This window comes from Saimiri boliviensis, chromosome 14 (genome assembly GCF_048565385.1).
Source record: "Saimiri boliviensis isolate mSaiBol1 chromosome 14, mSaiBol1.pri, whole genome shotgun sequence".
NCBI classification, from domain to species: Eukaryota; Metazoa; Chordata; class Mammalia; order Primates; family Cebidae; genus Saimiri; species Saimiri boliviensis.
In genome coordinates, this window is record NC_133462.1 from 1,745,452 (window position 1) to 1,764,745 (window position 19,294).

Sequence of the window (19,294 nt, forward strand, 5' to 3'; positions counted from 1 at the left end):
TTTCCAAAGTGCTGGGATTCTAGGTATGAGTTACCAGGCCTGGTCAGAATCTGCTCTTTTGAAAAGAAATTACCAAGGATCCAGCTGGCCCACGTTCACCGTGGTGTTTTTCATCATGACAGGGCACGGAAGCACAGCTGCTTCAGGTTTCACGGCTTTCTGCTCTCGGCCTCCATCTCTGTGCTCTAGCTGAATGATGCTTGCCTCATTGTCTTTGCCCAGGCTTGTTTTAAAGGTGCTGTTAAACTGCTGTTTAGTTTTCTTTCTTTCTTTTTTTTTTTTTTTGAGACAGAATCTCACTCTGTTGCCCAGGCTGGAGTGCAGTGCTGCGATCTTCACTGCAACCTCTGCCTTCCGGGTTCAAGCGATTCTTCTGTCTCAGCCCCCCTGAGTGGCTGGGACTACAGGCCTACACCACTATGCCCGGCTAATTTTTGTATTTTTAGGAGAGACGGGGTTTCGCCATGTTGGCCAGGATGGTCTCAATCTCTTGAACTCATGATCCACCCTCCTCTGCCTCCCAAAGTGCTGGAATTACAGGCATGAGCCGCTGTGCCTGGCCAGAAAACTACTTCTGAAAGTGATCTCATGCCAGGTGTGGTGGCTCACACCTGCAATCCCAGCACTTTGGGAGGCAGAGGTGGGCGAATCACATGAGGCCAGGAGTTCAAAACCAGCCTGGCCAACAAGGTGAAACCTTGTCGCTACCAAAAAAATACAAAAATTAGCCAGGTGCAGTGGCATGTGCCTGTAGTGCCAGCTACTTGGGAGGCTGAAGTGAAAGACTCGCTTGAACCCAGAAGGTGGAGGTTGTGGTGAGCTGGGATCACTGTACTTCGGCCTGGGCAAAAGAGGGAGACTCTGTCTCAAAACAAAACAGAAAAGAAAACGGTCTTACATACAGGGAAGATTACTGGAGTGATTTATGTATGGTTGACATTAGATCCCTGGTCTCGTATGTATTGTAAGCTTGCCCCATAGTTTCTTTAAGGAAAACCCTGTGCCTCCCAGGTTCAAACAATCCTCCCGCCTCAGCCTCCCAGGTAGCTGGGATTACAAGGGTGCACCACCACACCTGGTTAACTTTGTATTTTTAGTAGAGATGAGGTTTCACCCTGTTGGCCAGGCTGGTCTCAAATTCCTGATCTCAGGTGATCTGCCTGCCTCGGCCTCCCCAAAGTGCTGGGGTTACAGGTGTGAGCCACCATGTCCTGCCTGTACTTTCTTCTTTGAGACCCAGTCTCAATAAAAAATAAAAAAAAATAAATTAAAAAAAAAAAAAACAAGAAAAAAAAAAAAGACACGACAGCCATGAGAACTCCATGACACACCACAGTTACATTGACATGGAAGTTGCCGTATTGTTCAGAGGGGATCATGGAGATACAAGTTGGGGCTTTTCTGAGTGGTGTGAGGAGAGCCTTTCTTTATCCAGGGCGTGGAGCATTCTACACGGGATGACCCCCAATTTCTAAAGCAGTTCTGCCGTTTCATGGCTCTTTTCCATTTTCCCTCAGATCTGCCTTCCCAAGACTTTATTGACTGGTGAAGAACAGGAAATGGAGAATTCCCAGGTGAGTTTTTAAAAAAAATCTAAATCTTTATCATAAACAAACATATGGCCCATGTTCCTCTTGCTCAGAATTAACCTCCACTGACCTTTTGGCATATTTTCCTCCTTCCTTCTATACTTTTATTAAAAGGTAACACACACTCTACTTTCTCCTTTCCTATTAAAGCTAAAACATTTCAAGTAAAGCTGAAGGCTTGGCATGGTGGCTCACACCTGTAATCCTAGCATTTTGGGAGGCTGAGGCAGGTGGATCTCTTGAGTTCAGGAGTTTGAGACCAGCCTGGGCAACATGGTGAGATCCCCTCTCTATAAAAATTAGCCAGGTGTGGTGGTGGACACCTGTATTCTCAGCAACCTGGGAAGCTGTGGTGGGAGAGTGGCTTGAACATGGGTGGTTGAGGCTGCAGTGAGCCATGATCGTGCCGCTGCACTCCCACCTGGGTGACAGAGTGAGACCTTATCTTAAAACAAAACAAAACAAAACAAAACAAAACAAAAAAACCAGGCACAGTGGCTCAAGCCTGTAATCCCAGCACTTTGGGAGGCCCAGGCGGGTGGATCACGAGGTCAAGAGATCGAGACCATCCTGGTCAACATGGTGAAACCCCGTCTCTACTAAAAATACTAAAAATTAGCTGGGCATGGTGGCACGTGCCTGTAATCCCAGCTATTCAGGAGGCTGAGGCAGGAGAATTGCCTGAACCAAGAGGCAGAGGTTGCGGTGAGCCGAGATCGCGCCATTGCACTCCAGCCTGGGTAACAAGAGTGAAACTCCGCCTCAAAAAAAAAAAAAAAAAAAAAAAAGCTTCATTACCAAAACACCAGGGGTTTGGTCTCAGTCCCGCTACTGGCTGTACAGAAAGCCAATGACTGAGACAATGTGTATTGCTAAGGAAGAAGGTTTTAATCAGCTGCTGTAGCTGAAGAAATGAGAGCTTAGCCTCAAACCCATCTTCCTGAGCCACTAAAACTAGGGGTTTATACAGCAGGGAAGAAGTGTGACCATGTGTAAGAAAACAAGAACTAGGGAAAGGCAAGGAGACATTTGGTGTGGTGAGTTTCAGTTTTTTGAGAAGGAGTCTTGCTCTGTCACCCAGGCTGGAGTGCAGTGGTGTGATCCTGGCTCACTGCAACCTCCACCTCACAGGTTCAAGCGATTCTCCTGCCTCAGCCTCCTGAGATGCTGGGATTACAGGTGTGGGCACCATCACTCCTGACTAAAGACACGGCTTCACCATATTGGGCAGGCTGATCTTGAACTCCTGACCTCAGGTGATCTGCCTGCCTTTGAGAGATCTGAAGGTCCTTTCCTGAGGAAGGAGCTCAGATAAAACAAATACAAGTTTCAAGCTTTAACAGCAGAAGAGCCAATTTCTATGTTTATCCAAAAACAACTGTGTATGGATTACTGGGTTGGTTTCAGCTCAAGTATCTTTATCTTTTTTCTTTTCTTTTCTTTTCTTGTTGAGGCAGTGTCTCATTCTGTCACCCAAGCTGGAGTGCAATGGCATGATCTCAGCTCATTGCAGCCTCTGCCTCCTGGGTTCAAGTGATTCTCCTGCGTCAGCCTCCCAAGTAGCTGGGATTACAGGTTCATGCCACCACATCTGGATAATTTTTGTATTTTTAGTAGAGGCTGAGTTTAACCATATTGGTCAGGCTAGTCTCAAACTTCTGACCTTGTGATCAGCCTGCCTCGGCCTCCCAAAGTGCTGGGATTACGGGTGTGAGCCACTGTGCCTGGCCTCAAGCATCTTTTGACTACTGTTCTTTTTTTTTTTTTTTTGAGACGGAGTTTCACTCTCGTTACCCAGGCTGGAGTGCAATGGCGTGATCTCGGCTCACCACAACCTCCGCCTCCTGGGCTCAGGCAATTCTCCTGCCTCAGCCTCCTGAGTAGCTGGGATTACAGGCACGCGCCACCATGCCCAGCTAATTTTTTGTATTTTTAGTAGAGACGGGGTTTCACCATGTTGACCAGGATAGTCTCGATCTCTTGACCTCGTGATCCACCCGCCTCGACCTCCCAAAGTGCTGGGATTACAGGCTTGAGCCACCGCGCCTGGCCTTGACTACTGTTCTTATAAACATGGTCAACTGCTAAGCCTGAGATGTAGCAGTGTTATGTGTGTTTCACCCCAACCTACTTTTTAAATGATTGGTGTCTTGAATGTGTGTCCTCTCCCCACTCTGTTCTGTGTACATTTGCAATAAATTCCATGAATCTACACAATAAACTGAAAAAATCACAAACTGGTAACCAGTCAGAATCGATGTAAATTATGAATAGTGCAAAGACCAAGGGTAAGTTGTATGCAGTTAGGCAGATAGTAGTTTCTTTGCCACTGTTAAAATTTAGCCTGATGTTGGAATCTTGACAGGAAAGGCATACTAAGACTGGGCGTGGTGGCTCACACCTGTAATACCAGCACTTTGGGAAGCCAGGGCAGGAGGACCACTTGAGGCCAGGAGTTTGAGACCAGCCTGGACAATATAGTAAGACTCTGCCTCTACAAAGAATAAAAAATGAGATTAGCATAGTAGTCCCAGCTACTCTGGAGGCTGAGGTAGGAGGATTGCTTGAGCCTGGGAGGTTGAAGTTGCAGTAAGTCATGATCATGCCACTGTATTCCAGCCTGGGTGGCAGAGCAAGACCCTGTGTCAAAAAAGATATACAAAAGCAGGCTACAACACAAACACCACTAAAAAATTTATCTGTCCAAGAGGACTCTAGGTGCTGACTCTTAGAGGCGACAATTTCAGTTTCTGACAAAGGAAGTGGCTTTACAAGTGTGATTTCCAACACTTTGAGTGTTGAGTGCCAGCAACAAAATGCTGCTGTGAGTCCAGTATGTCTGCAGGAGAGACCAGGGAGCGTGGTGTGACCCTGTGTGAGTGGGAACGTGGTCGACATGCCAGACACTGACCCATGTAACGGATGTCACCCTTTCCCCAAATGCGAGGAAAGCCGATAAATTAAGGGAGTGCACCAATCCAGTCTGCATGCTGACTGTGGAAAGCAGATTACAGTCAGTTTGGAAGAATTACGGGGCTGCCGGCTTATTCTACTTACTTGTTTATTTAGACGGAGTCTCATTGTCTACCAGGCTGGAGTGCGATGGTGTGATAACTGTTCAGGTGATTCTCCTGCCTCAGCCTCCCTAGTAGCTGGGATTACAGGCATATGCCGCCACGTCTGCCTAGTTTTTGTATTTTTAGTAGAAACAGGGTTTCGCCATGTTGGCCAGGCTGGTCTCAAACTCCTGACCACAGGTGATCCACCTGTCTTGGCCTCCTGAAGTGCTGGGATTACAGGTGTGACCCCCTGCGCCCAGCCTCTATTTAAAAAAGAATTTCTAATAGAAGCAGGATGTCTTAAAGAAAAATAGAAAAAAAAAATCTTTTATTTTTGAGACAGAGTCTTGCTCTGTTGCCCAGGCTAGAGTACAGTGGTGTAATCTCAGCTCACTACAACCCCCGCCTCCTGGGTTCAAGTGATTCTCCTGCCTCAGCCTCCTGAGTAGCTGGGACTACAGGCATCTGCCACTATGCCCAGCTAATTTTTTTTGTATTTTTAGTAGAGACGGGGTTTCTTCATGTTGGCCAGACTGGTTCTGAACTCCTGACTTCAGGTGATCCACCCGTCTTGGCCTCCCAAAATGCAAGGATTACGTGCATGAGCCACTGTGCCCAGCCAAAATAACGAAATTTTCTTTGAGATGGGGGTTTCGCTATGTTGCCCAGCTAATCTCAAACTCCTGGTCTCAAACGATCCTCTGCTTTGGCCTCCCAAAATGTAGGGATGACAGGTGTGAGCCACTATACTCAGCCTCTGCCTTACTCTAAGTAAAATAGGATGATGTGGATTAATGAATGGTGGAAAAGATACATAATTAGTTTCCAGTTTTACTTCCTGAATCTCAAACCCATCCATTAGGCATGCTCTTGTCACCCAGGCTGGAGTGCAGAGGTGTGATCTCAGCTCACTGCAACCTCCACCTCCTGGGTTCAAACGATTCTCCTGCCTCAGCCTCCCGAGTAGCTCAAACCCATTAGGGATGGGTCTGAGATTCAGGAAGTAGAATTGGTGGGACTAGAAGATGGAGAAACATAGCTGTGTCATGAATAGGTCTAAGGTTTATGGCTCATTGGCAAGATACTCTGGGCACAATTTTTTTTTTTTTTTTCAGAGTAGAGCAAATTATGGACATGATTAAAGCTTGGTTCAGCAGAAACAAATTTCCATATACCAGCTGCAGGATTCAAAGGCTTTTTTATACTGATTGGGAATCCGTTGTTACAGGGAAGAGTGACCTTCGAGGATGTCACTGTGAACTTCACCAAGGGGGAGTGGCAGCAGCTGAATCCCGAACAGAGGAACTTGTACAGGATTGTGATGCTGGAGAATTACAGTAACCTCGTCTCTGTGGGTAAGGACAGCTTCCTGGGCAGGGGGACTCAAAACCTAAGGCCTGAAACTCACAGACTCCCATGGCTTGCTGAGGTGCTCCTTACTTTGCATGTTTTTGTATAGCCAGGACTAGGGTGAGGTGAGTGAAGTGTACTGAGTACTGCATTTAAGGAGCCCTCATCCTCAGGGTCCTGCAAGTGCCTGGAGAACGAGGGCCTCTCAGGTGGGAGGCGGTGGGCTGGGTGCCCCGCCCTTCACCCTACTCCCGGTCCTGATTTTTGGAAACACTTCATCCTCCAAGAAGAAAAACCATTTCCTTCCTTCCTTCCTTCCTTCCTTCCCTCCCTCCCTCCTTCCCTCGCTCCTTCCTCCCTTCCCTCCCTTGCCTGTGCGCTCTCTCTGTCTCTCCCCCGCCTTTTTCACGGTCTGTCTCTGTTACCGAGACTGGAGTGCAGTGGTGCAATCATAGTTAATTGCAATATCTTTTATTTTGATTTCCGGAGATGGAGCCTTGCTCTGTTGCCCAGGCTGGAGTGCAGTGGTGTGATCTTGGCTCACTGTAACCTCTGCCTCCCACGTTCAAGCAATTTTCCTGACTTAGCCTCCCGAATAGCTGGGATTACAGGTGGGCACCACCATGCCTGGCTGATTTTTGTTTTTTTTTTTTTTTTTTTTTTTTTTTGAGACGGAGCTTCGCTCTTGTTACCCAGGCTGGAGTGCAATGGCGCGATCTCGGCTCACCCCAACCTCCGCCTCCTGGGTTCAGGCAATTCTCCTGCCTCAGCCTCCTGAGTAGCTGGGATTACAGGCACGCACCACCATGCCCAGCTATTTTTTTTTGTATTTTTAGTAGAGACGGGGTTTCACCATGTTGACCAAGATGGTCTCGATCTCTTGACCTTGTGATCCACCCGCCTCGGCCTCCCAAAGTGCTGGGATTACAGGCTTGAGCCACCGCGCCTGGCCCCTGATTTTTGTATTTTTAGTAGAGACAGGGTTCCATGTGGATGAGGCTGGTCTCAAACTCCTGAGCTCAGATTACCTGCCTGCCTTGGCCTCCCGAAGTGCTGGGATTACAGGCGTGAGCCACCCTGTCTGACCTCACTGCAACATTGACCTGGGCTCAAGCCACTCTCCCACCTAAGCCTCCTCAATAGCTGGGACCACAGGTGTGCACCACCAAGCTTTCCTTTTGTTTTGTAGAGACTGGGTCTTTGCCAATTTGTCCAGGTTGGTCTCAAATTCCTGGGCTCAAGTGATTCTCCTGCCTTGGCCTCCCAAAGTCCTGGGAATCTAGGCATGAGCCACCACACCCAGCCCAGAAAAAGCATTCTTTGCTTAGTTTAAATGCTCATGTGCGTTCCCTCAAACTGTTCATCCACACAACTCCCCTCAACCAATGGCACATATGCTTACACTCACACACAAATATTCATACATGCACACACAAGCACTTACATCCACTCACACACTTACACAAACAACTCACACATCCACCAACACCAGGCTCTGCGGTATCTTCTGTAACAGGACGAGAGGAAACCACCAAACCCAACGTGATCTTGAGGTTGGAGCAAGGAAAGGAGCCATGGTCAGAAGGAGAGGAAGTGCTGAGAGGTGGCCATCCAGGTAGGTGACCAGGAGAGCACTGTGGGTCAATGTTGCAATTCAGTTCTTTTTTTTTTTTTTAGATGGAGTCTCACTCTGTTGCCCAGGTTGGAGTGCAGTGGTGCAATCTCGGCTCACTGCAACTTCCACCTCCCGGGTTCAAGTGATTCTCCTGCCTCAGCCTCCTGAGTAGCTGGGATTACAGGTGCCTGCCAAAATGCCTGGCTAATTTTTGCATTTTTAGTAAAGACAGGGTTTCACCATGTTGGTCATGATGGTCTCAAACTCCTGAACTCGTGATCTGCCCACCTTGGCCTCCCAAAGTGCTGGGATTACAGGCGTGAGCTACTGCACCCGGCAAATTCAGTTTTTTTTTTTTTAAATGATGAGGTCATTTGACAGCGAGAAGAGCCCGCTGTGACTTCCTGGGAGTGCAGAAAGAAATCTCCACGTATTATTCTCCACTCAAAAATGTTATTTATATTCTCTGAGTTTTCCTTTGCAGGCAAACTCTATTTCCTTTTTTTTTTTTTTAAAGACAGAGCCTTGGTCTGTTGTCCAGAATGGAGACAGTGGTGCGATCTTGGCTTACTGCAACCTCCACCTCCCAGGTTTAAGCGATTCTCCTGTCTCAGCCTCCCAAGTAGCTGGGATTATAGGAATCCACCACCACACCCAGCTAATTTGTGTATTTTTAGTAGAGGTGGGGTTTCACCATGCTGGCCTGGCTGGTCTTGAACTTCTGACCTCAGGTGATCCGCTCACCTCTGCCTCCCAAAGTGCTGGGATTACAGGTGTGGGCCACTGTGCCCGGCCTGGCAAACCCCATTTCTTAATCTTCCTCTCCCTGGTATCCCTGGGTTCTCTAACTCTACGTTCCTTAGTCCTTTGCCGATAGACATGTGACAGCTTCAGGCAACATTAGTTCAGCTAGAACTCTAACAGAGCTTACGTGAACTTTGGTTTCTCATAGGCATTAGGTTTGAAAGCAGAACAATCACAATAGTTTGTTTATGGCATTTTATTTCAAGCATGTGAGTGGAAAGTTTTTCACAGGACATTCCTTTGTATTCCATTTTAGAAAAAAACTGGGACATTGGAGGGCAGATTTGGAACCCCCAGAATGTGGAAGAGAATCTTTCAGGAGAAGTCCCACCAATCAGTAAGAAAACGCGGACTACACAGAAAGGCACAGAACATGACAAATCTAAGCGAATACTTCGACTGAGCATAGATGATGTTTCTTCCAGATCTAGATTCCTCGAATGTGGCCCATTTGAAAGGCATTGGAACTGTAATTTCAATTTGAAAAGCTATGTACAAAATAATTCTCATAAAGACAGTGGATACAGACAATTATTTGGTGATAATCCATCCAAATTTGTAGGAAAACAACTTAACTGTAATGCGCGTAGAAAGTTATTCAGTTCCAAGTCACGCCTTCAGAGTCACCTGGGGATGCCTGCCAGCCAGAAATCCTTTGAATGTCCTAACTGTGGAAAAGCATTCCAGAAGAAGTGGAAGCTGAATAAACATCAGAAAACTCATGCAGAGGGAAGGCCCTATAAATGTGAGAAATGTGGAAACGCCTATAAGCAGAAGTCAAATCTCTTTCAACATCAGAAAATTCATACTAAAGAGAAGCCCTATAAATGTAAGACCTGTGGAAAAGCCTTTTCCTGGAAATCATCCTGCATTACTCATGAGAAAATTCATAATGCCAAGAGATCCTATCAGTGTAATGAATGTGAGAAATCCTTCAGTCAGAGCTCAACTCTCATTCAACATAAAAAAGTTCACAGGGGAGACAAACCCTTTCAATGTAAGGACTGTGGAAAGGCTTTCATTTACAAGTCAGATATTGTGAAACACCGGAGAATACACACGGGAGAGAAACCCTATAAATGTAGCGTATGTGAGAAGGCCTTTTCCCAGAAATCAAATGCCATTGATCATGAAAGAATTCATACTGGGCAGAGAGCTTATGCATGTGAGCTATGTGGAAGTACCTTTATCCAGAAGAAAAACCTCATTAAACACAAAAAAATCCATACTGGGGAAAAATCCTATGAATGTAATAGTTGTGGAAAAGCCTTTTATCAGAAGTCAAACCTTCATACGCATCAGAAAACTCACAGCAGAGAAAGGGCCTACAGATGTAGTGAATGTGGAAAGACTTTCATCCGGAAACTAAGCCTTAGTTTGCATAAAAAAATCCATACCCGGCAAAAGCCTTATCAATGTGCTGAATGTGGAAAAGCCTTCGCTGACAAGTCATACCTTGTTAGGCACCAGAAAAGAATTCACTCCGGATAGGAACCCCATGCACTTTAAAAAACATGGGAAAATATGGTAGCCTGGAATTGTCACCACAGAATTCATGTTGAAATGGCCTGTAATTTGAAGGCCATCTTTGAAGGTAGTGAGGACTTATTATGCACAGTACCCTTTGAAAACTGATTTGACTTACTCAGCAAATGTTTATTAAGTATAAATATTTATTAGATGCCTTTTGTGTACCAGGAACTCTTAAACACTGAAGATGTAGCAATAAACCAAATGTGCCAAAAACCCTTACGGAGTTTTATTCCAGTGATAATGACCAGTGGTATCCATATCTTTAAAAACATTTAAAAGACTCTACTTTTGGCTGGGTGCAATGGCTCACACATGTAATCCCAGTACCTTGGGAGGCCAAGCCGTGCGGATCACCTGAGCTCAGGAGATCAAAACCAGCATGACCAACATGGTGAAACTCCGTCTCTACTAAAAATGTAAAAATTGGCCAGGCATGGTTTTGGGCACCTGTAATCCCAGCTACTTGGGAGGCTGAGGAAGAATTGCTTGAACCTGGGAGGTGAAGGTTGCAGTGAGCCAAGATTGCACCATTGCACTCCAGCCTGGGCGACAAGAGCAAAACTCTATCTCAAAAATCAAAGAAAATAAATGAATGAATGAATAAATCAAATACAGTACTTTATACTTTTAAGGATCATTTCTATAATTCTTGAGTGGAGAAGTTTCTCTGGAGGTATAGAGTACTGGAAACCATGACCAGGAAGTACAGCTTTCTCTCCAGAGCACAAAGCTATCTTGGCATTGCTTCATGGGAACTCTCTTTCTTTCTTTTTTTTTTTTGAGACAGGGTGTCACTCTGTTGTCCAGGCTGGAGTGCAGTGGTGTAGTCATAGCTCATGACAGCCTCAAACTCTCAGGCAATCCTTCTACTTCAGGCTCCCAAAGTGCTGGGATTACAAGTATGAGTCATGGCACTCAGCTTGTTTCTTATAGTACTTTCCTTCATTTCCTCTTAAATGCTAAAAATAATATATGTTTTAAAACCTCATACATATGTTTCTGGTTGCTCTTCTCTTTTTTTCCACACCTACTCTGCCTAATTTTGCCCCATTCCTTATATAACACCAGACTCTTATCTCTTTGTACACACAAAATCCTCTCAACTTCCATCTATCTACTCACATGGCCATTTTTTTCTTTTAATGGAGTCTCACTCTGTCACCCAGGCTGGAGTGCAGTGGCACAATCTCAGCTCACTGCAACCTCCACCTCCCAGGTTCAAGTGATTCTCCTGCCTCCACATCCCAAGTAGCTGGGATTATAGGAGCCCACCGCCATGCCCAGCTAATTTTTTGTATTTTTAGTACAGACGGGGTTTCACCAAGTTGCTCGGGCTGGTTTTGAATGCCTGACCTCAAGTGATCCACCCACCTTGGCCTCTCAAAGTGATAGGATTACAGGCGTGAGCCACCGCACCCGGCCGGCTCTTCTATTCTTTCCCATACCTACTCTGCCTAATTTTGCCTTGTTCCTTGTATATCAATCACTAGGCTCTTCTTATCTCTTTGTACCCACAAAATCCTCTCAAGTTCCATCTATCTACTCACAAGGCCATTTAAAAAAATTGTTATTCACTCCTTGCTGAATTCAAAGTCTAACACATCACCTATTGATACTGTGTACACTATTTGCTGTTTAAGGCTTGGCCACTAGGCAATGTTGTACATTTATGAAGATGGGCTTATAGTTTTATTCATATTAATAACATAAGCAGCATTTTACAGTGCTTTTGAATTCACAAAATCACATGGATATTTAATATACTGCATTTTCCATATAACCCTGATGTTATACCCTGAAATTCATAGAAAATGGTAAATACAGTTGATTGCTGCAAAGCAAATTTTACTAGTAACCAGTCGAAAACACATGTGGAAGCCAGCAAATGGTATATATATTGATTTGGCTATTATTTTAAGAAGTTTACAAAGGAAAAGTATTCACTCCCTGCTTTCTTCGTGTGTCCTAGCTGAAAATCATGGAGTGCTTTGACTGTTCTGACCAGACAAGCTGCTGGTTTTTCCCAGGGGCTTGAATCCAAAGCAGAGCCTGAAACATTCCCAGGCACTGATAGAGGTGTTTAAGTTGTTGCCCAAAACACTGAAAGAAAATGGTCCCAGCCCTCAACCAAATTCCTTATAAACTGATATAAATCCCATACCCTGCCAGGCGCAGTGGCTCATGCCTGCAATCCCAGGACTTTGAGAGGCTGAGGCAGGCCGATCACCTGAGGTCAGGCGTTCAAGACCAGCCTGACCAACATGGTGAAACCCCGTCTCTACTAGAAATACAAAAAGTTAGCTGGGCGTGCTGGCAGGCGCCTGTAATCCCAGCTACTTGGGAGGCTGAGGCAGGAGAATCAGTTGAACCCGGGAGACAGATGTTGCAGTGAGCAGAGACCGTGCCACTGCACTCCAGCCAGAGCAAGAGACTCCGTCTCAAAACAAAAATTAAAATAGAATAAACCCCATAGCCTGATGCTCTCACTGCAGCAGACACACCAAGGTAGACCATCCTCCCTTCCTTCTTCTTTTTTGGGAAACAGGGTCTTTTTCACCCAGGCTGGAGTGCAGTAGTGCAATCATAGCTCACTGCAGCCTTGAACTTGGGGCTCAAGTGATCTTCCCACCTCAGCTTCCTGCGTAGCTGAGACATGCCTGGCTAAGTTATCTTTGTGGAGACAGGGTCTTGTTATATTGCCAGGCTGGTTTTGAACCCCTCTGTTTAAGCAGTCCTCCCACCTTGGCCTCCCAAAATGCTGGGATTACAGGTGTGAGCCACTGTGCCCAGCAGGTAGACCATGCTTTTTTCTCTCACCATCCACCCAAAGATAGGCTGCAGCACTTATTTATTATAAGTTCCTTCTAATAAATGCTCTGGACAGGTCCCCCTGGCGTTTAGTGATTCTTCCTTTGGAATCCCAACTGACCCGCTCTCAGAATGGTTTTGGGCATTCATCTGTTGGAATTTCTCTGCTGCCACTTTTGGGGTGACTCTATCTAGTTTTAGGTTCAGTGGGACAAAATAAAGAGATGTAAAACATTCAATGAAAATCATTTATATAACATAAACAATCCATATCAACAGTATAAAAATACACCAAGATAATCCATGCATTAACAGTGTTCTTCAAACTTTCCTGAGCACTGGAGTCTCCATCAGATTGCTAGGCCACACCTCCTGTTTCTGCACCAGTTGGTCTGGAGGGGACCCAAGAATCTGCATTTCTAATCGGTCCCTAGCTGCTGCTGTTGCTGGTTGAAGAACATTTTGAAAACCATCGTGTCAAAACATGAAAAGCGCCATTCTAATCTTGTAGGGAAAATATGCATATGGGCCTAAGTTCTGGGATCTAAATAAATTCCCCCAAAATAAGGGTTTTTCATTGAGCTTTCATCCTGAGATACTTGTTCCTTCATTCTGGTGAAGTATAGGATTCTCCTTTTGTGGATGAAGTGAGGCCCAGGGAGTTTGTCAAGCAGGTCCGTATAAAGCAGGCGTCCCCAAACTACGGCCTGCGGGCTGCATGCGGCCCCCTGAGGCCATTTATCCGGCTCCCCGCCGCACTTCAGGAAGGGGCACCTCTTTCATTGGTGGTCAGTGAGAGGAGCACAGTATGTGGCGGCCCTCCAGCAGTCTGAGGGACAGTGAACTGGCCCCCTGTGTAAAAAGTTTGGGGCCGCCTGGTAAAAAGAGTCATCTTACTCCCCCTGAGGAATCACCTCTGCCTGTGTGCTAAGCAGCCGAGAGTTCTCTGCCTTTCTTAACAGCTCCTCAAAAATCCCATTGTGCATGTAAAAGAAGATATATCCAGAGTGAAGCCTCGCCTCCTGCATTTTGGTCTCTGAGATTTCTGATACACATAGATCATTGTATGTGAACCAGGCCTGCTTCTGAAAGTCATATGCATCGCTGATGTAATGGCCTGAATTTGGGGAGTTCCCAATATGGCTGACAACACTGATGAGTCTGTAGGCCTGGAGAGGATCCCCCATCTTCATGTTTCTCATCAGTTCCTTGACTTCGTCTCTTGTGTTCTCTGTATCTAAAATGTCTTTGTTTCCTGGGTTATCAGAACCAAATGCCCCCAGGTGATTCAGGTCAGCCTTTTGAAGTCTGAATTCTGTAGGTGGACTGAGGGTCTCCTCTGTATGTTCCTGGGCATCCAGCTTCCTAACACCTGGAGGTGGTGCCTGCTGAAGAAGTTCCTCTATGATGCTCTTCTCAATACATCCAATACAAGGATACTGTTCAGACATCCCTGGATATCCTTCCGGAATCCTGTTTTCTTTACACTTATAACAGCTATCAGTCGACTCAGTGACACGGTCAAAATCAAACTCTACAAATGTATTGGTTTTTTCATACTTCTGAAGTTCTGGATGTTGAGGCATCTCTTGAAGGTGACCGTCGAGAAGCCTTGCGTCTGGGCTGCTGATCGGTTTACTACCATTTTCACAGATCACAGGAATAGAAATGTCTCCCTGATCCATCAGTGAGTCAGCCACTGGAGACTCATTTTCACCGAATGCCCTATCTCTAAAGTTGACCAATAATGACTCTAGTGCAGAGCCATTTTCCAGGACTCTCTGATGCTGCTCTTGGCTTGCTTCTCCACAGTCTCTCTGGAATCTTTGAAGGTCAGCATTCTTGTCTGGTTCCATGGGTAGAACCAGGGAGTCACTGGATGCTGAGGTCGGCTTCATGGACGGTGTTAATGGGCTGGTGACCTCAGAAATCATCTCCTGAGAGACTTCCAGGACTTCACATTTCCCCACGGGTGCATTACTGCTCAAGGGAAGAGGTTGTTTGGTGCTTTCATTGCAATAAGAAGATAAGCTTAAATATTTGGGAATATAAACTTGCTCATTATTCTTCACCAGCAACCAGGCATCGTTGAAGCTATAGCGCTTCAGATGAATGATAAGGACCCTGGAGAGCCTACTAAGTGTGTGCATTGCAACGCAACTCTTGTGCTTACACATCTCACAGTTATACTCAAGCTCTTCTTCTCTAAAGAAAAGATCTAAAGAATTCTGAATGGACATAGGAAGTGATTTTGTGTCTTGGTGCAAGTTGATGGAGAGATAATTATTAGGTTCTACCTTGAGAACAGCATGACCACAGGCTTTACAAATAACGGAGAGTTGCAATTCAAACTCAAAATTAGCAACAACAGGACAAACAAACACTTTGGTGGCAGCATTACCAACATGCAATTGTGAAGATAAATCTTCGTCCCCACGTTCTTTCCCAGTCTTCAAAATGGCATTTAAGTTTTCCATGTCTTCTTTCAGCTGGTCTAAACATTGACCTAAAAATTCATGAGCATCATTCTGCATGTCGCCAGAAAATATTTCTGCAACTGCCGAAATGACTTTTTTAACATTCCCAAGTAATTCTTTCTTGATCTCTGTACTACAGAAATCTTTCAAAACAAGCAGCTGGGTCAAGGTCATAAGAAGAGCCTCAAAGGGAATATATTCCCATGGGACATCTTGAGTGAGTAAGTCATCAGCAAAAGACGGAATCGCAAATAGTGATTGTAAAATTGCATTCATGTAACAGGTGTTTCCCAGGTTGGGGAAGCCTTGCTGCAGTTGCACTGAAAGAGAGTCAAGAGGCACCTGGGCTTCGTTGCATCTTGGGTCATCCTGGCTGTGCTCTGGTTCTAATGGAAACGTCAAACCATTTTCAGCCTCGAGAATCTGGGTTGCAAGAAGAGTCTCATCTAGGTTAGGGTTTCCATTAGAGTTGAATGAAGGCTCAAGTTCCAAATTTCCATCTTTTTCTGAGTCCTCTAAACTTGACGGATTATTCCCATAGCTTTGTATATACTTCAAGGAATCTGTCTTATATTTCTTGTTTGATATGTCCTTCAGAATGTCCTCATTCATCTCTAGGTCAGACGATAGTGTGTCTTTTCTCTTCCCACCTTGATTTTCTAATAATCCCTTTTTCACATATGTTGGTGATTTTGACGTAAACAAAGGCACCCTCTGAGGGAAAGGCGTTTTGCCTCCTTTTTCATAACCTGGCTTGTAACAAATGTTGTAAAATGAAGTTTTGTCAATTTCCTTCGGCATATTCCGACTTTCGAACACACTCCAATCGTCATCAGGTTTCATGGGTTGTTGAAATTTGTTTCGATGGATGATGTCCAGGAACATATTCAACTGTTTAGCATCTCTGTAGGATAATTTGTCAATAGACAAGAAAACATTGTTTTTCAAAGTTAAATGCAGGTGACTTTTTCTTTTTTTACAATGTCTAAGAACCACACTTCTAATGTTATTACTGAGCTGAAAAATTCTTATAAATTTTCCAGATTTGAAAGTGACCACCAGTTTAATTTCCTTTTTTCTTTGCACTGTTTCAATGAGAGCTTCTTTCAATTTAGTAATCCCAGTCTGCCGGCTCCAAATTTGGATGAATCCACGCATCTTTAGAGATATCATCCTTTTATTTATGTTAACCTAGAGGAAAAAAGCATACATGCATTTTAACCAAAACCTTATCCACATACAATAATAATTTTTTTAGTCTTCTCCTTATGCTTTAAATAAAATACTATTTTGAGGAACTCCTTATATTCTGAAGCTATGCCAGTTCTCTAGAAGATATAGACTGAGGGCACACACTCTTTAAAGGGAGCTGTTAGGTGAGAAAGAAGATGAGGAAAGAGGCATACAAATGGCCAACAGTTGGGCCGGGCGCGGTGGCTCAAGTCTGTAATCCCAGTGCTTTGGGAGGCTGAGGCGGGTGGATCACGAGGTCAGGAGATCGAGACCATCCTGGTCAACATGGTGAAACCCCGTCTCTACTAAAAATACTAAAAATTAGCTGGGCATGGTGGCGCATGCCTGTAATCCCAGCTACTCGGGAGGCTGAGGCAGGAGAATTGTCTGAACCCAGGAGGCGGAGGTTGCAGGGAGCCGAGATTGCACCGTTGCACTCCAGCCTGGGTAACAAGAGTGAAACTCCGTCAAAAAAACCCAAAAAACAAAAACAAAAACAAATGGCCAACAGGTATATGAACAGGTGCTCAACATCACTGCTCATCAACAAAATCCAAAATTTGGTTGGGTGCAGTGGCTCATGACTATAATCCTATCCCTCTGGGAGGCCAAGGTGGAAGGATTACTTGAGCCCAGGAGTTCAAAACCAGCATGGGCCACATAGGGAGACCTCATTGCTACATCAAGTTTTAAAAATTAAAAAAAGGGAGGGGCCAAGATGGCTGAACAGGAACAGCTGCAGTCTGCAGCTCCCAGTGAGATGAATGCAGAAGGCAGGTGATTTCTGCATTTCCAACTGAGGTACCCAGTTCATCTCATTGAGACTGGTGAGGCAGTGGGGCAACCCATGAAGGGTGAGCAGAAGCAGGGTGGGGCATCGCTTTACTCGGGAAGTGGAAGGAGCAGGGAAGGGAAGCCACGAGAGACTGTGCTGCCGGCCCAGATGCTATACTTTTGCCATGGTTTTTGCAATCTGCAGATCAGGATACTCCCTCGTGTGCCTATACCACCAGGGTCCTGGGTTTCAAGCACAAAACTGGGCAGCTGTTTGGGTAGACAGCAAGCTAACTGCAGGAGTTTTCTTTTGTATCCCAGTGGCGCCTGGAACCCCAGTGAGGCAGAACCGTTCACTCTCCAGGAAAGGAGGGGGCCAGGTGGTCTCATTCAGTGGGTCCCACTCCGATGGAGCCCAGCAAGCTAAGAACCACTGACTTGAAAACCTCAGCGCCTGTACAGCACTCTGGAGTTGACATGGAATGAATGAACTTGGTGAGGGGAGGGACATCCGTGATTACTGAAGCTTTGGTAGGCAGTTTTCCCTGGACAGTGCTAAGGAGAGTGGGCGATTTGGACTGGGCAAAATTTACCACAGTGTGGCAAAGTGGCTGTGGCCAGACTGCTTCTCTAGATTCCTCCTCACTGGACAGGGCATCTCTGAAGGAAAGGTAACAGCCCCAGTCAGGGGCTTACAGATAAACTCCTATCTCCCTGGAACAGAGCACCTGCGGGAAAGGGTGGCTGTGGGCACAGCTTCAGCAGATTTAATCTTTCCTGCTTGCCGGCTCTGAAAAGAGCAGCTGATTCTGACAAGAGGGATTATCCCAGCACAGCGCATTGGCTCTGCTAAGGGACAGACTGCCTCCTCAAGTGGGTTTCTCACCCCCATGTCTCCTGATTGGGAGGGGTTCACAGACACCTCATACAGGTGTGCTCTGGCTGGCATCAGGCTGGTGCCCCTCTGGGATGAAGCTTCCAGAGGAAGAAGCAGGAGGGAACCTTTGCTATTCTGTGAACTCCACTGATGATAGGACACAGAGTGTGGAGTATACCTCCAGCAAACTGCAGTAGACCTGCAGAAGAAGGGTCTGTTATAAGAATAACTAACAAGCAGAAAGCAACAGCATCAACACCAACAAAAAAGACTCCCCCACAAAGGTCATCAGCCTCAAAGATCCAAGTTAGATAAATCCACAAAGATGAGGAAAAACCAGCACAAAAATGCTGAAAATTCCAAAACACAGAATGTCTCTTCTCTAAACGATTGCAACTCCTCTCCAGCGAGGGCACAAAACTGGACAGAGAATGTGAGTTTGACAAATTTACACAAGTAGGCTTCAGAAGGTAGATAATAACAAACTCCTCTGAGCTAAAGGAGCATATTCTAACCCAATGCAAGGAACCTCAGAACCTTGCCAAAAAGTTACAGAAACTGCTAACTATAATGACCAGTTTAGAGAGGAACATAAATGACCTGATGGAGCTGCAAAACACAGCACAAGAACTTTGTGAAGCATACACAAGTATCAATAGCCAAATCGATCAGACAGAATAAAGGATATCAGAGATTGAGGATCGACTTACTGAAATAAGGCGTGAAAACAAGATTAGGAAAAAAATACTGAAAATGAATGAACAAAGCCTCCAAGAATGGGACTATGTGAAAAGACCAAACCTATGTTTGATTGGTGTACCCGAAAGTAACAGGGAGAATGGAAGCAAGTTGGAAAACGCACTTCAAGATGTTATCCAGGAGAACTTCCTCAGCCTAGCAAAACAAGCCAATATTCAAATTCGGGAAATACAGAGAACGCCACTAAGATACTTCTTGAGAAGAGCAACCTCAAGACACATAATTGTCAGATTCTCCGAGGTTGAAACAAAGGAAAAAATGTTAAGGGCAGCTAGAGAGAAAGGTGAGGTTACCTACAAAGGGAAATCCATCAGACTAATAGCGTATCTCTCTGCAGAAACCCTACAGGCCAGAAGAGAGTAGGGGCCAATATTCAACATTCTTAAAGAAAATAATTTTCAAACCAGAATTTCATA

General features: G+C 45.3%; 2 protein-coding genes and 1 non-coding gene across 3 annotated transcripts; 2 read left to right on the forward strand and 1 right to left on the reverse strand.

Annotated features, from left to right (window-relative positions):
* Window positions 1-1,559: 1,559 nt before the first annotated feature.
* Window positions 1,560-9,908, forward strand: ZIM3 (zinc finger imprinted 3). The gene is made up of 4 exons (XM_039465780.1): window positions 1,560-1,574; window positions 5,877-6,003; window positions 7,515-7,613; window positions 8,674-9,908. Exons 1-4 carry the CDS (start codon window positions 1,560-1,562, stop codon window positions 9,906-9,908), a joined length of 1,476 nt encoding a protein of 491 aa, XP_039321714.1.
* A 657-nt stretch (window positions 9,909-10,565) lies between these two features.
* LOC120362925 (small nucleolar RNA U3) lies at window positions 10,566-10,773 on the forward strand. Its single transcript, XR_005578711.1, has one exon. It is a non-coding gene; the product is annotated as a small nucleolar RNA U3 (small nucleolar RNA).
* Window positions 10,774-13,651: 2,878 nt separating this feature from the next.
* On the reverse strand, window positions 13,652-16,408 carry USP29 (ubiquitin specific peptidase 29). The gene has a single exon (XM_003944023.4). The coding sequence runs from the start codon at window positions 16,406-16,408 to the stop codon at window positions 13,652-13,654; it is 2,757 nt and encodes a 918-aa protein (XP_003944072.1).
* Between the last annotated feature and the right edge of the window lie 2,886 nt (window positions 16,409-19,294).